The sequence below is a fragment of the Cuculus canorus genome, chromosome 1, assembly GCF_017976375.1.
Source record: "Cuculus canorus isolate bCucCan1 chromosome 1, bCucCan1.pri, whole genome shotgun sequence".
NCBI lineage: Eukaryota > Metazoa > Chordata > Aves > Cuculiformes > Cuculidae > Cuculus > Cuculus canorus.
Genome location: NC_071401.1, coordinates 12,485,273 through 12,502,860, shown reverse-complemented (window position 1 = coordinate 12,502,860; position 17,588 = coordinate 12,485,273). Strand labels below are relative to the sequence as shown.

Here is a 17,588-nt window from a genome sequence, read left to right as displayed (position 1 = left end):
AGAAACACTGTGTGTCACACTGAGGTTGACTCTAATAAGCAATTTGTAAAATATCCTGGAAACCAACTGTAAGATAAATAGAATCAGGTCACATATCACAGCTGACACCTAGGAGAGATGAAAATGTTAGCTACAGTGGCTGTGGCTGAGTTTGGATATTAGCAGCATTTATTTTTTTGTCTGCACCTTTGTTTCAGGAATGCATCATCTGGTACAGTTATTTTAATACAGTGAAGCTGTTATGTTTATTGATAGCCTTATAAAAGAGAAGTTGGGACACAGCGTGGTAATAAACACGATAGTGTTATACTAAGGGCAGGGAAGGTAATGAGGCCAAACAGCTTTCCTTAGAATATGGTAGGTGGTGCATTGGCTGTAAAGAACATGAGTTAAAATTTAGAACTGCTTTCATGGTGATTTAATGTTTTCACCTTTTTGCAGATATCTGGTTATTCATTAGTTATCCAAGCGAGAGATAGCGGCACCCCTCCTTTATCTTCATCTGTGACGGTCAATGTGGACATTTCTGATGTGAATGACAATAGCCCTGTATTTACTCCAGCTAACTATACAGCAGTAATTCAAGTAAGTTTGTCCTGCACATCCAAAACTTCCCTGACTTTTAAAATACAAAAGCATTTGGTTTCAGTTAAGTCGCTTTTGATGTTTTCTTTACCGGATATGTATCAAGTGATCTTATTTAAAGGCACATCTAGACAAATTTTTCTTAACTTTTTGGTAAGTTTGTGTTTGCTGAGGCTTTTCAACCTCAGTATCTGACACACATTTTACAATTCGTCCCTGTGTTACACCAGAAATTGAACTTTGCCTGAAAAACTCTCAGCTAGGATGAGCTCACGCTTCTTTGCATCTTGATCAAGGTGTAAGTCTTAGTGATTAGTCAGTCCTAATCAGACACAGTGTCAGGCAGAGCTCGTCAGTCCCCAGAGATGTGGTGGGTAACTCCATCTCTGCTTCTGGTCCATGGGCATGAGTGGTGCCAAATAAATAGTGTTTCTGAACTGCTGTCCTGGACAAAGCATTCAATTGAATATTCTCAATAGCAAAACATGGTATTTTATGCTTGTGATATGCATCATTTTAATACTTTTCTTTATACACTGTGTGTATGTGCAAAGGAAAATAAACCCGTGGGCACAAGCATTTTGCAGCTGGTAGTGACAGACAAAGACTCTTTCCACAATGGCCCCCCCTTTACGTTCACCATCCTCACTGGCAATGAAGAAGAGGAATTTACACTGGACCCTCACGGTGTCTTGAGATCCGCAGTTATCTTCAAGCACATGGTTGCGACTGAATATGTGCTCTGTGTGCAGGTATGACTTGATTTTTCATCTGCATAGAAACAAAAGCCCTCATGGTGGTAGGTGATTTCCACAATACTTGTATGGGTTGTTTTTAATTGATTATAATCTAGAAGTAAATACCATGCATTCCAGTTTACAAGTGCACAATATGGTATATTTCCTTTGATGTCCTTAAACCTAATTTCATATAAATATAAATAGGTAGCCAGCCACCTTTCCAATTTCCTCCGGATGAAATGGATTTTCTGAGCAGCAGCTGTTGTGATTTAAGATTTTCATCTCTTCTTTTTTTTTTTTCCCTGTACCTAAGCGAGGAAAATAAGCAAAAAAGCATTATATACATATAAATACACCCAGAACGAGTGACAGGAAAATATTGTTCTAGGAAGGAAAATCATTTCTGCTTTTAAGTCATAAATTTGATCATAAATTTTTGGAAGCTTACCAAGAATTCATGAAATCACATTTCCAAGGTCGACTTAGCTTTTAAAGAATGTGAAAATAAGACATGCAATAGAACTCCAGCTCAGACATAGCTTTAGAGTCTTTGTTGAGGAACTTTGGAACCAAGTAATTTCAATTACAAAAAAAATGTAAATCCAAAAGTAATTTGTACACATTTCTCAGCCCTGCCAGAGAAAATGTAGTAGGGTTCTTAATATGCAAGTCTAGGGAATGAACTGCATCTCTTCATTAAAATTGGACATAGTCCTGTCCTCTAAATCTGAAATGCAGACTTCCTCTACTTGCTTTCCTGGGACTGATTTCTCTAAACACAGCCCGCCTGCTCCTTTACAAGCACGTTTAATGCTGTTCATAGCAGTAACACCTCAGTTACAATTCAAAAAGTATGAACTCTGAGCTAATTAACAGTTCAAATCAAAGTACAATTCCACAAGTTTGTCTTTTAATAGAGCCATGATCTGTTTTTTGAGACTTGTAGTAGGAAAATAAAAAAACTCACCTTTCATTGTTACTATGCCTTCATCCTAAAAATAGTCTGCTTTCAGGGCAGTTTGCTAGCCAGAGTTCCAGTATAAACAAAATTGTGCATGAGAATTAAACTTCAGCAGCACTGTCTAGCTATATAGATCCACGTATGTCATATAAATGAAATATTAGACAGATCATAATGTCTGAGATGCATCAGCATGTTCAGAAAAACATGCTGGTGGATTATGGAGACCCAATTCCTCCCAGTATTATTTTCTTCAGGGATTTCTACACTGAAAACATAATCTATAGTTTCCCGTTGTGTGTAGACCATAGATATGCTATGGTCTTTCCATTCGTATGTGCTAGAGTGCTGCTTTCTCCTTACCAGCATCAGGCTCCTTCTCTGTGTTAGGTATATTAAAATGTAATGTTAAAATCACTATGCGTGCATGTGTGTGCGTAATACATAGAATCTTTTTTCAAAAAATTCCACCAACCTTTTTAGGAGTGAGAATAAATGACTTTTAGAGTGTCTTAGAGATAAAAAACCTTTGTTAGTAATGTCCGATATACTGTTGCCATCTTGCCTATTTTTTTCTTCAGCTAGTAAATTTTTTCTCCCCATGTCCAAATACAAAGATCTGTGAATGTGTGCTAAATCTCTGCCCAGTGGTAGTTCAGTCTTCTTTTCTAGGGCAAATGTATGGAGCAGTATATCTTAATAGTGACTTAAACGAAACATTTTTCTTAGTATGGGAAAGGACACTGATTCAAGTTTGCACACCTGTCTATCAAGGTAGCCTTGGGGTTTTTGTCATGCTTGCTCTTTTACTCTCTATAAAAAAGTGCGAAGGATGCTATCATATGTGCTCTGGGTCATACAGTCATCGTTCCAAGCGCAGTGCTGATCTCATATTTTATTGTTAGTAATAGCACAAGCACCCTATTTAATTTTTGATGGGTGATAAATTTTATTTATTTCAAGCATGTTTCTCTGTTGCTTCAGGTAAAGTAGTACAGAGCACTGCAGAAAAACTCCCAGCTCCCTCACATCCACACAAACTAAGCAGGGTCTGAAACACTTTGGACCACACCAGGCAATACAGAAACCGATTCTGGTGTTTCATTGGGTGTCAGTGTCTTTTCCAGAGTAGAAGTGAGCCCAAACTGGGCTTGGTACAGCATATACCATTCAAATGGCTTTGTTGTGAACAGGACAAGTGATAGCTGTGGGATGCTGGGAACATTTCAGTTTGAGTAATGAGGCAATCTGCTGACACATTTCTCTCTGCAATCCACTTAGATGAGATATCTGTGCTTCCCTAAAGAGTTTGTAAGTTCCACTGCTAGATGTGGCTGAGACAGTTCATTACATATGTATTTTGCAAATATGATTAGAATGAACTTTTGAGAGGTCTTCAGAATTACTGATGATGTGAAAATGTATAGCAAGAAGTTATAGTTTATGACTGTTTTATGTGTGTTTTATTTTGGTTTTAATTTTTTAATTTTTTCCTTAACTTCATTAGGCAAAGGACTCTGGGAAGCCTCAGCAGGTTTCCCACACCTACATTCAGGTGAGGGTTATTGAAGAAAGCATTCACAAACCGACTGCCATTCCACTAGAGATCTTCATTGTCACCATGGAAGATGATTTTCCTGGGGGGGTCATTGGGAAAATTCATGCCACAGATCAGGATGTGTATGATGTCCTCACATATACGCTAAAATCAGAGCAGAAAAGTTTGTTCAAAGTCAACAGCCATGATGGGAAGATCATTGCTCTTGGAGGACTCGATAATGGAAAGTATGTCCTGAATGTCTCTGTCAGTGATGGACGGTTCCAGGTACCCATTGATGTTGTGGTCCACGTTGAGCAATTGCTTCAAGAAATGCTGCAGAATACAGTCACCATCCGTTTTGAGAACGTTTCCCCAGAAGACTTTGTGGGCCTTCATATGCATGGGTTCAGGCGTACCTTGCGAAATGCAGTGCTCTCCCAAAAACAAGACAGCCTACACATCATCAGTATTCAGCCAGTGGCAGGCAGCAATCAGCTTGACATGCTGTTTGCAGTTCAGATGCACAACAGTGGTTTCTATAAGCCTACCTATTTGATTCAGAAGCTTACCAATGCAAGGAGACACTTGGAAAATGTGATTCGTATTTCTGCTATCTTGGAGAAGAATTGCTCTGGACTGGATTGTCAGGAACAACACTGTGAGCAAAGTCTGTCTATTGATTCACATTCCTTGATGACATACAGCACTGCACGAATTAGTTTTGTGTGTCCCCGCTTTTACAGGAATGTGCGCTGCATGTGCAATGGTGAGTACCGCTCCCTTTTCCACTCCCAGCTATACACATTATGCGATAGGATCGTTTTTATTCCTCTGATGCAGATTAGAAGGGGCATTTCAATTCAGTCTGTTAAAGCATGACTGGCTGATGTATTGTGGGAATTGATTTCTCAGGCTCAGGAAGAATTGTTCTTGTTTACTGATGTAAATGGAAGTTGATGAACTTTGGCCTTTTATGACAAAGACCGCTTTCCTGGAGGCTCCATAATCAGAGCCATCAGCCAAATTCCATGGGAGGGGAAGAAAGAGGAGAGGAAGGGAGAAGAAAGGGAAGGATGTGGTTCCCTACCCCATCAGTGCCATCACTGGAATAAACCTGGAGTGTGACCATACCAGAACAGCCTGGTCTGCAGCAATGCACCGGCAGTCTCCAAGGAGGAGGACTCCTGACCTAAGCAGTGCAGATGGAATGGCCTTTTCTGGTCCCATTTTTGCAGAGAGATATGGAAACCAGTGAAGTATTTTATTAAGTAACTGCAAGCAAGCGTTATTCCCAACCTTTAACAGTAAAGTGACAGGGTGGGTTTCAGGCTGCTCCACATTTTGGCAGAGATTTCACATGAGCACACATAACAAAAAGACTCGAGAGCCCATCTTCCTTATGATTCTGCACTTGGACTATAAAACCTCAGGCAGTTATAATAATAGTTCCGTTGCTTTTGTTTGCCAGGCTCTTTGCTACTCATTCCACTTCATTTAAGAGCGGTGAAAAAAGCTGCTGTGAAATCAATACATCTAAGTCTCCCTCATCTTAAGCACACAGGCACACAGAGCAGTACAAGAATTCAGCAGCCACGTCTCTCAGTAACCAACCTTTGTTTCTTCAGCATTCAGCAGGACTTCTTGTCTTACTTTCAACTTCAGTAGGGATGAAAATAGGCATAAATTGCATAAAACCAGAAATCATTGTCTCCTGCAGCATGTGAATAATAATGCTGTAGAAGTTCAGTTCTTTAAAAATATCGAAAGTCTGTATCTGAGGTATTTTCATGTATATTCAAGACCAGACTGTCTGGTCAATTTATAAGTAATCGCATTATAAGTTTCAAAAAGAGGCATCTCTTATAACAACATTCAGTATTTTGTTACATGTGAAGGGTTCTGAAATAAAGTATTTGCAAAGGTTCAAAAGGGACAATGCTGCACTATCCTCCAGATGAGCCCAGGAGCCATTGATACACTTTTATATTCTCTAAGTCATAGCTTTGTCTGATTTTTTACCAAAAAATCACAAATCCTTATCTCCATGGGGATACTGATAGCCCTCTCTGTCAGAAATTGGTTTTCTGGCAGCCACAATTTTCACTGTTTATAATTTCATTTCACTACTTATTAAAGTCAATAAGGATGTGTTATTCCCTTCAGATAGTAATAGTAAGTGGATCTGCCTCGTAATCCCTTAGTTTAGCTCCAAAAAAGCGAACTTTGCAATGCAGTACAGTTTTGATCCAGCAGCTCTCTCCCTTTTCCTTCCTGCACAGCAAGTTTGCACTGGAAGCACAAAAATTCAGCTGGGACAGCAAGTTCCAAATTTTTCTGTCGTGTACCAGTCAATCCGCAAAATGCCTGGCAGGCTGCCAGAAAGGCAGTGTGGTTCTGCAGACCGTCTGTGGTCCCTTGCCTCTGGACCATTTATCATGGCTTTGAAGACTGCTGTATGGAAACAGTTGCAACAGGCAGATTGTCCATATCCAGCTGCAAAGCTGGAAGCGTTCCCACAGTTCCTGTTTAGGGCTACTACGGTGGTCCACAAGACATGAGCTGGGGTTGTGCAAACAAGGTGTCCAGAGGTTCGGATTTAAGTAGAGCTACCAAAGAGTTGGAAGCCTTGGTGCCCATTTCTTGCACAGAGATAAAAGATCTGTGCTTTGCCCTTCTTCACATTAGTTAATGCTTCGGGCTCTTCTACTGGTTTTAATTAAAGGAGCCACAAGAAATGTCTTGGTTTTTTTTAAGTAAATACGCAGATATACACTGTGTTTTATCACATAGGAGGTAGCACAGATTTTTGAGTTTATCTTGATTAGAGAATAGTTCTGCTTTCATGAAGGCTAAAGACCAGGCTAAATAAAAGAGTTAGAAAAATGCAAATATTTCTTTGATCGGTAGTTCTTGTGTGTGCACATAAAAGCAGCAAGTCAGGAAAAAGAACACAAAATAGTAGAGTAAATTCATTTTGTCTTGTTTAACAAGGCAGCATTAGCAAGATCTCAATATAATGAAAGTATTCTACTCCTTTTGTTATAGGATAGTTTCATGACCCAGTCCAGTAAATAGTATTAGCTTGAATTATGTCAGATCCATTAAAATATTTCATATATTTCCAGAGATCTGATACAATTATGACCTACAAAGCTTGTATTTGAACTAATTCACTCATTCTTGAAATATGTATCATACTTGGAGTGTTTTTTCCCACTGGCAGATGTCACAGATATGCACAATTTATGCATACCAGCTGTGCACAACTTACCTAGATTACCTTTGTGAGCAAATGGAATTATCTAACATGAAAATGCAGGGAGACTGTAAAGCAGGTAGTAGGTGAGCTTCAGAGCTCAGTTCTAGAAGTATAAGTTCATAAGTTCAGATGCATCAATCTAAGCAATACATTAAATTATTAAATTATTAAAATTATTAAAATCAATAATATTGGACTAACCAGTTTTCCAATAACAGACTTTCTCCTTACATTTCTAGCTCATCTGCTTGCAGTTATATGAAAAATACTGTAACAAACTGGGATTTGTTTCAGTGTGGCTGTAGGGGTTATGCAATTGCCAGCCCCCCCCATCACATGATGTGAGTTGTACAAACATCTGCCAGTGCTTCTGGGAAATAAAGATAGGTGGACTGGAATACCTATATTCATGTAAAGTGGTTCTTACTACATCCTTATTTTTCAGGAGCAAAAATCTATTCTGTTTTGGTTTTTTTTCATCATGCAAAGTGATTTTGTTGTTGTTGTTGTTGAGACTAAGATACAGGGAAGAAACAGGGTTTATTAGGGCTGCTTTGCTATACAGTCACTCTGCATTATAATCCTGCAAAAAGTGAGGTTTCATTAATATGTTTATGGGAAAGGGACAGATTTAAATAATCTTTATAAATGTGGGTATATATCTACCTGTGAGCTGGTCATTCCAGGCTGCACTGGCAGACAGTGGAAAGAATGAAGTATTTTTAATGATGTGATACATCTCTCCCTCGATGTCTAAAATCAGTCGGATGAATCATGCCCTAAAGTTAGATGAGATGAATTCCATTTCAAGTGTTTAATATGGTTCTGGCTTAACAGTTTGAAAGAATTTTTCTATTAGACCCAGAAGTGTTCAGTGAAAGCGCAGACACTCACATCCACGTTATTTAATCAAGTGAATAGCAGTCTTGGATCACTTTTTCATGAAACCAGGCAATTCAGATTTTATGGAACCACATCTAGCATTTTGTGAATGTTCTGACAAAATGAAATCAGACTATGATGCATCCGCTGTGAATATAGGACCTAATCTTAAAAGGTGATCTGTGTCCCCTAATACATAGAGTACATACAATCTCCTGATAATGCCTGAATGTTTTGCAGGTTTAGGCATCAGGAGCCCAATTACTATATGTACAACACTGCTTTTCCCATTTTTAGGAAGCACACGTGTACTATTGAGTCTCGAGTTGTCCTGACAAGGTTGTCAGGAAGACTGAAGGTTTCCTACCTGTGCTTGGGAGCAAAGAACGGCAGATAATTTTGATAGATTTGATTTGGCTGTAGTCCTTTTAACATCACGCTGGTGTAAGGAGAGATGTTTCTCCCTGTAAATATCTCCTATTTTAAGGCCCACGTTGAGAATGCACAATCTCATACAAAAAACATGGGAGGGCTGATTCATGAAGAAGGGGCGTGACTGTAGAATGAGGGTGAGTGGGAATTGCTGTCTTTCACTGAGGAAGCTATGTTCAAGGAGTGGATGGAAGAGGTTAAATTCCTCAGATCTTCTGAAACTGGGAGAAAATCCAATTCACTAGGACATAGTATGTGACACTAAGTTTTCCAGGGGCACTTGAGCTAACTTAAACCCATGGCTGACATGCAGAACCAAGTTTGTGCTACCTGCACTTATACGTATTCAGTAATCTTCACTTACAGTACCTGGTTTCCATGCTCCAAAAATAAAACCAAAGTGCAGCTCATGAGTTGACTCTCTCCCTTGTCCACTAAGATAATTATTAAATTGTCTTAAAAGTAACAGTTTGGAGCTTTGCTTTCCTTGCTTTCTGTGATTCTCACGTTCAGGAGTCACCCTTCAAGCTTTTTTCTGCAGTTGAAACAGACTTTTTTTGATATTCATACATTTTCAGGAGAATGGGCTCACAGAAAAACACCAAATATTGCAAGGCTTAAAGTAAATTCATTGAAGCACTAAGTTTTCAAAATATATTTACATTCCTGGAAGTGAACCTTCTTTAGATGAACAGGAATTAAATACATATCTTATCCTGCAATGGGCAAAGGTTTTCCTCCTCAGTGTTAGTGAGATTGTGATAGTTTTACTTTCTTTTAGAGAATTAAATGGAAGATGGTCTTTCAAAATCAAGTGGGTCTATTCCATCTTTTCCTGCCATGCACTGGTTGATACTAGTTCATGTGTCTCTGTGATACCTTGTAGAGAACAGCTGTAATAATACAAATGTGAGTTTCAAGGGAATTCCATGCATTGTCTGGACTTCTCTACAAAAAAAAGAAATCAAATCCATTTTTCTCGAATCTCATATTCGATGGTAAGTAGAGTGTTCTTTGGAGTGGAAATGCAACATTAGAATAATTTATTTAAACTCAGGCAGTAAATCTTTGATGTGGACAACATAACCTTGAATGATTTCACAATTTTGCTCCCTCCTCTCTACAGTTGTGAAATCAGCCTAAAAATGCATGTTAGCTGGGGCAATGCAATAATGCAGATTTGTAGCTTATGTACTTGTAACCATATCGACAGACATAAAGCATTTTTTCTCCCAAGTCTGAATATTTTAAAACTTTTGTGACAGCTATGAAATCCTGCTGCAACAGGATGAATAAAAAGTTGATCTGCTTGTAGTTTGCCAAAAGAACTATTCTTGGCCTGCCAGGATAAGCAGTTCTTTAGTGCATCTCCACATTTGCGCTAAATGAATTAGAGCCTTTCCATGTATTTTTTTACTGTGGAAGGATAACTCTGAAGTACAAATCAGAGTTTGAATCAGCTAAAAAGAATGGCAGAGATGGATAACAAAGTAAGGTATTGCTTTATTGCTTCGTGTCAAAGATACAATCATAGGTTAGGGGATGTTAAAATTTGCAGAGCCGCATTTGGAAACCTCAATGCCCCTTCTGCTCCACACTGGTGAACTGTGGGGCTTTTGTCCAAATGACTTGCCTGTCAGCTACACAGAGGCTCCCTTGAATTACAGCCTCACAAAAGTTTTAAGTGTATTCAGAGAAGAGGTACATTCTGCATACAGCAGAATGCTGTGTATTTGTCACGTAAGAATGATTTGAAATAGCCAAAAGAATCATAGAATCACTAGGTTGGAAGGGACCCACTGGGTCATCGAGTCCAACCATTCCTAACACTCCCCAAACCATGTCCCTCAGCACCTCACCCACCCGTCCCTTAAACACCTTCAGGGAAGGTGACTCAACCCCCTCCCTGGGCAGCCTATTCCAGTGCCCAATGACCCTTTCCATGAAAATTTTTTTCCTGATGTCCAGCCTGAACCTCCTCTGGCGGAGCTTGAGGCCATTCCCCCTTGTCCTGTCCACTGTCACTTGGGAGAAAAAGGCCAGCTCCCTCCTCTCTACAACCTCACAGAATCACCAGGTTGGAAAGGACCCACTGGATCATCGAGTCCAACCATTCCTAACACTCCCTAAACCATGTCCCTAAGCACTTCATCCACCCGTTCCTTAAACACCTCCAGGGAAGGTGACTCGACCACCTCCCTGGGCAGCCTGTAAAACCTCCTTTCAGGTAGTTGTAGAGAGCAATAAGGTCTCCCCTCAGCCTCCTCTTCTCCAGGCTAAACAACCCCTCTGAGAGAGCCACTCCTCATAAGACTTGTTCTCCAGCCCCCTCATCAGCTTCGTTGCTCTTCTCTGGACACGCTCCAAAGCCTCAACATCCTTCTTGTGGTGAGGGGCTGTTCTACCAAGTGGAAAATACAAGACAGCCCATAGAATATTGAACCACCTGTTATAATTTCAGAAATAATTGTTACTTTCTTTGAATTCCAAAGAATGATGTTTTTTTTCTAAATAAAAGTCATAGAAAACATCATATTCCCTGTTAAATTCTGCAGACTTTACATTTAAATAGGACATAGTTCTACAGTGCCCACTTTATTAAATGACATCTGTTTCTTGATTCTATCAGACTTGAGATGTGTGACTGTATGTTGCAGCTGCTATTCCTGTTAATGTTACCTACTATAGTGATTAATAAAGATTGCCATGCATCATTTTGTAACGGTCCTACAGACAGTACTGTAAATCGTTTACTGCATAGACTCTCAAACACATGTTTGACAAAAGAGAGGAGGGTGTTAAAGATTAAATTGACTGTGCTGTACATCAAGCAAGACATTTACAGTCATTGCCATATTTGTAGTCGGGCCATGTCCACTTTGAAACCTACAGTAGTAATTTTTCTTTTTCCAGAAATTACTTACAGTGCCAGGTAATTTCAGCTATGCTTACTATAAGCGCTTCTTGGTTTGTACTAACGTGTGAAAGCAATAGGATTCTTTTTTTCATTACTTTTGGAGACATATTCTGTGACAGGTTGATTTCTTCCTTCATAAACTGTAAATGAAATACATATGCTCAAAAATAAAGTAGTTTTTGAATATGATAAGGGTCCTGCAATGAACAAGTACTGCCAATTTTCAGAAAGTGATGGCTAGGAAGGTGCTGACTTTCTATTGTTAAAATCGTCACCTGCATGTACTAAGTAAACTAATTTGATAAGCAAAGCAAGAGATGCCTGCCAATTCCCAGCAACTGGCTTTCACTCTGGATGCAAATCGACAGAGGCAAGTGTGGGAGTGCCTTTTTTTTCGCACTTAGCAGCTGCACATAGATGTCCAAAGCTAGAAACTTATCCTGCATCGGCCAGGTTTCCTAGTGCAACCAAGAAAAAGCTAACTGTCGTTGAAGTCGTATATTACCAGGAATTCATATGCTAAACAGTAATAGTTGTATCATGTTTTGCATTATTGTAGGCAGTATTTGTAAATCTTTTAGGGTAATTAAAACAGATTTATTCATATACTTTTGAAAGTTACATAGACGTTTTAGCCAAACCCCATGGAACGCAAGACATTCCTTTCGCATGCACAGGCTTTAAAGTAAGCCCTTGACGTGCTCAACCTGCTAGATGTTATGAGCTTAGGAGTTTTTGAAGAATCTTACTGTAATTGCATCACACAAATATTTTAAGCATATTCATAACTTGGTATTCATCTGTCCCTTCAGATTACTTCACTTATGAAGTTAGTATTAGCTCTGAATTCACCTATTTTGAGGTAAGATTAGATTCCACGCTAATAAAAGATTTTTAGGAAAGAGTTGACACTAACTTCAAAATAATTTTATCTAAATTATGCTTTTCCCCAAACGCAAAAGGAAATGGATTTTTTTTCCCAATTTATAAGATTCAACTGGCTGTTTAGAATATTAAGCTGCTTCTTTCTTCAAGTTAGTAATGTCAAGAAATGCAGTCAACTTATTTTTTATTTTCAAAATGTCTTCACTTGGAGTTCTTAGTGTCCAGAGCAAGTAAACCACTCTATTTTTTTTCTTTCCCTGCATGTATGGAGTTCCAAATGCAACAGGACTTCCGTAGTCACAACCAGAAGAAAGGAGGATAGGTTTGGGTAGCATGGGAAAATTGCTCAATATGGTGTGAGATGTCGGAAATGTCAGGAGTAAGATGGGGAAAGGGCAAGACTACCTATGCCATATGATCAGGCTGGCAACTAGTCCTGTGCAGCGTCAGGATGAAAAGTCTCCTTGTCACTCTGTAGCCCAGGAATGGCTTTTTCTTATTTGTTCTCCCAGGGAACTCTAACTCCTTAAATTTGCTTCTCATGGGTGTGCTGAGGCAAAAGGAGTCTGTAGATTCATGTAATTTGTTTTCTCGTATCCCTAAATCCCCTGCAGAGGAGGCTTTGTGAGAAAATTACTGGCCTGAGAGTCACAAAACAAATTGTAAACCAGTTACTGCTCGTAATAGTTGTTTTATATAATACAGTGTCATGGGATTTAGGGCAGACTTTGAAGAATAAATGTAACAGTTTTGCTATGTACTTGTCCAAACGATGTCCCTTCCATGAAGGTTGGGTGGGGGTTGTAATTATTATCAAGCCATTCTTTGCTTGTACTGAAGTATGAGATCAATAACTGTCTTTCATTCCTCTTGTGTTGTGAAAGATCATGCTTTACACTTTATCCCTGACAGCATTTTCACTTATTGCAGGAGGACTCTGCCCTGGGTCTAACGATCCCTGCCTGGAGAAGCCGTGTCCAGGGGACATGCAGTGTGTGGGGTATGAAGCTAATCGGAGACCATTCATCTGCCAGTGCCCCCCAGGAAAGCTTGGCGAATGCTCAGGTGCAAGTCACAGCAGTAAAGGGGGATTGAACAACAAAATACTGCTATTCTCATTTTTTAGGTAGAGGTGCCACTGAATTCAGCAGAAGATGTACAGCTTAATCCTTCTCAGCATTGCCACTCAGTGTATCTGTTTATAGGCCTTGTAAAATACTTTACAGCTACAGTACTGTATAAATACCATGATCCAGTTTCCATTGGGAAATTCCCACTGACTAGGTTGAATCCCAGATCAGTAAAACAGGCTGCTGAGAAAATAGGACTTTTCCTAGAGACTGTTACTCCAGATGTTTTCCCGCCACGGGCAAAGCTCTATAATTAACTCTTCTGCTTACAATTTAGATTATCAAAATTCCAGTCATTATTAATGAAAATACTGTACCATCCAAGAAGAAGGTTTGAGGACATTTGTTAGTTCTCTGCAGCTGTGCTGTTCCCTGGGATTTAAAGAGCCATGTGGAAATCCAGTGAAATGGAACTTCCCGTTGACTCCAGTTAAATCCGGGGCTGCATGACAGAGGACCTGTGCCATTTCCCTGGTGAAAACACAACAGATACTGAGCTGTGTTGATGTGGTCCTGGGCAGCAGTTGCAGGAAACTCATTGCAAGGGTTTGTCTGGAAACTTCCCACGCTTAACTTTATATTTGTAACTAAAATGCCTGATCTACAGGCGTCTATAACTCCTCCTGCCATCACTGAGGAAACATAAGTGCCTCCAGGACTGTATAACCTTAAAAGTGTTGAATACTTGTAGAATCCTCTCTTTTTTTTAGGAGAAATAGAGCTTTCCACCATCCCCTGAAAATCTTTTTTTTTTTTTTTTTTTTATGGTAGGTCCCAGCTTTTTTTTCCCATCAAAGTTTGGCTTTATTTATTTCTCCGTAGTCATTCTCATTAGCTCTGTAAGTTCTTTAATTAACTTGACAGTTGAGGAATTATTTCATGTGTTACTCAAAGAACATATATCTTTTAAAAATGGTTGTTTCAGGCCACACTTCCCTTAGCTTTGCTGGGAATAGCTACATTAAATACCGTGTTTCTGAAAATAGCAAGAAAGAGGAATTCAAGTTGGCTCTCCGTCTGCGAACACTGCAAAGCAATGGGATTATAATGTACACCAGAGCAAATCCCTGTATAATTCTGAAGGTAATTAAAACAACTTATCTTTTTCACATTTTTTTGCCTTGATTATATGTTTTCTGTTTACTCTTGACTTGGAGAATGCTGTCCTTATTTCAGCTGTAGATTGAGAAGATGAAGTCTCATTTATTTCATGCTGACGGGGAAAAGCAACAATTTCAACAATGGCAGCAACAACAACAATCAAAAAAACTTGTTAATGGTACTTCACTTGTAAATTGTTCTTTTAGGTGATGTTCATTATAAGAACATTATGTGTGCATGCAGGAGTCAGCCTGCACAAGATGTGAGATTTGGACATTTGTATGACCATCTAGTCAAAACAATGCATGCTGAAATAGCTCTTCTTCCCCTGTAACTGTGCCGGTGGTTAGAGGATATGCCCTCACTGCTGTCAATTTAATTCCAAAAACCAACTGTTTAAAACGTGTCTCCTGCTAAATCTTAAGTTTTCTGCACTCTGTCAATTATTTGATGAGAAAGGCGTGAGGTAGCTGGAGATTGATATCCAATCAATAGTTAATTGATAAGTTCTCCATAGATCTTTGTTCTTTGTTTGGATTCTGTGGAATGGCAAATATCTGCTGGATGCAAAGGAAGTGCTAGGCTCATCCAAGAGCAAGCGTGTATAGTGTTTCTGCTGGAGCCTCTAAGGTACAAAATGAAGACATTGACTTCTGTAACTTGGCCACGTCCTATAAATTCAGCAGTAGGAGAAATGGCACAGACCCTTTTGTGTCTGTATTTGCAATCTTTAGAGTTCCTCTGGCTGAATGCTTAGGTAATGTGAAAATGGCTAGATGAGTTATTAATGGGCAACAAATAATTTTATAGCTGTTAGACTGAAATATTTCATGAGCCGGAGTACTGTCTGTCATTCACTGGGGACTCTCAACATTATTCAGATTTGTACAAAGCAATTTAAGCTCTGCTTTGAGACATGTAGAAATGCACGGTTTGAATTTTTTTGTATATTTTTTGTTTGAAATATCCAAAACTATACGACCTTGAAGACCTTTGAAATCTTCATCATGATTGCTCTTAACATCTATCAGTAGTGAATGTTTGCAATTCTGTAGTTTTGAAAGATGCTTGAAAAAAAGGCCCTGGTAAAAGTTGCCACTTGGAAACAATGGAGGTGATACAGAGGCAGACTGAAATAGAGTTAGAATGATGACAGGAGAAATTATTTTGTTAGACTTTAGTGTGTAAAACCATCATGATTAAAGAGTACAGCAGGTCACATCGTTGGCAGCGGAGTGGAAATCTCCAGTTGAAGCTGAGAAATTTTGACACCTAAAGAGTAAAATTTGTGTGATTACCGAAAAAAAAAAAAAAGGTAAGAGTGTTTGCCTGGGTTGGAATATTAGTTGTGGGTAGGAGTTATGTTTCCTCACTGACTGCTTCACACAATGACCTGACCATTTTGCTTTGAAAGAGACTGGGAGAAAAAAATAATACTTGAAGGAGCAGTGTCAAGAGCTGAGGCTACTCTGCTCCATTCTCACAGGCCAGTCTCCAGCTCATGCTCTTTTTTCCTTCTTAGCTCTGAACCATTCTCATGCGGCACTTAGTAGAGAGCTTCAGGCACAGCTGCCGCTTCACGTGTCTAATGAGAAAGGTGCAGGGTCTTGTATGTGCTGTTATGAATGCAAGGGTTCCACTTTCTCCCATACATTGGGCAGGGAAGGACAGAGGAAATTCCCTTCCCAGAGCCTCAAGCTTGGCTTTTAGGTAGGGCAGGATTTGCTGTTGCATTGGGTAGTCCTTTTTCGAGGTCTAACCCATGGCTTCTATAAGCATAGGGCTTAAAGAGTAGTAAAGCATTACATTCAGCTTGTTTTTTTTAAGAAATGGCATCACATAAAAGATTGCTAGAGTTTTATTTGTGGAGATCATTTAGCAGAGGAACATCAGACTGAAGTGTCACAAAAGTGCTTTATGGCAGATGAATGTCATTATACTCAAGGTATGTAGCTATAGAATGTCTCTTTAGGGATGGCAGCTGACTCGTGAGCTGTACTTTGGGGATTCCTAACTGAGATCTTTTCAAGCAAGCTACCCTTGGATGTCTAAGCACATATGTTTTCATTTGTAGTCCAGAGTTAAGGCCTTTTTAGTTTGTTTGTTGTTTCGTTGTGTTTGTTTTAACCAGGTATGTATGTTGTGAAATAGGGAGGTCATTAAGTAGGTTAATTAGAAGTCTATAATTGTGAAGTTGTTATCATTTAAGCATTGCTTTCAGTTAAATTAAACATGTGGAGAAGCTTTCCAAGTAGAGGATAAAGGATGGGATCCTGTGCTCTTTTGAGCATTCTGGCATCACTCCAGCAAAGCACTTAATCACTTTCTTAACTTGCTATATTTGAAGGCAATTGGAACTGCTCACATACCTTAATTTTAAGCAGGTTCTTAATCTGCCAGATTAGCACTGGGGGAAGGGGGGGGGGGGTGGGGTGGTGCAGCATGAACATTGAGCTCCAAACAAAGGCAGAGGTGGAAGAAATTTAGACCAAGCACATAGTATGAACCCACAGGAGAATGAGCAGAAAACATCACCACTGTTGGACACTGATTTTTTTTGAAGCAAGCCTCTTCCATTAAAAATTAATGCTGCAATATGGTTTTCAGTGTTTATATGACCAGCTTAATTCTGGTAGCTCATACATTTGTGATAACTCCAGGGATGGAAATATTTCATAATCATAACTCAGTGTCCTTCTTGGATGAATAATCAATTCCATAGAGCAAACTGCTTGTCTACCACTTTGCTGAAAGCCTACCAGCTACATTGTGTTGATACAATATAATAAGGGTGTTATTTATTCAACTGTTTCAAATAAAGCAACTCATTCATTGATTTTGAGAGGTTGGCCATTTCTTCATTGTATGTTCCTGCTTTTAAGATGATTGGAGCAAAATGTAATGCAGGTCAATTAATTTTTTTTTTCTTTGAAAAAATTACATGTGCCAAAAGCAGTATCACAATCTCCTTTTTTCTGTGTAGCATCTATCTCAGAGAAGTACGATTTAAACATTTAAGACCTTACAAGGCCATCGCAGAGGAGATTTCCATAATTTATTTCTTTTTTTTTCACTGAATATAATGGAGATTCAATTGGTTTTGTGAAATTTAAAGTATCAGAAAGAGATAAAGAAAGGCTTCCCCAGAAATATAGC

General features: G+C 39.1%; 1 protein-coding gene across 1 annotated transcript in view; it reads left to right on the top strand.

Moving 5' to 3' along the window:
• FAT3 (FAT atypical cadherin 3) overlaps window positions 1-17,588 on the top strand; it is a 423,022-nt gene that overhangs the window by 371,853 nt on the left and 33,581 nt on the right. Inside the window, exons 17-21 of the mRNA XM_054088271.1 lie at window positions 442-585; window positions 1,140-1,337; window positions 3,794-4,592; window positions 13,132-13,266; window positions 14,257-14,414. Of these exons, the coding sequence (XP_053944246.1) occupies window positions 442-585; window positions 1,140-1,337; window positions 3,794-4,592; window positions 13,132-13,266; window positions 14,257-14,414 (1,434 nt within the window). The remainder of the gene's footprint in view (window positions 1-441; window positions 586-1,139; window positions 1,338-3,793; window positions 4,593-13,131; window positions 13,267-14,256; window positions 14,415-17,588) is intronic.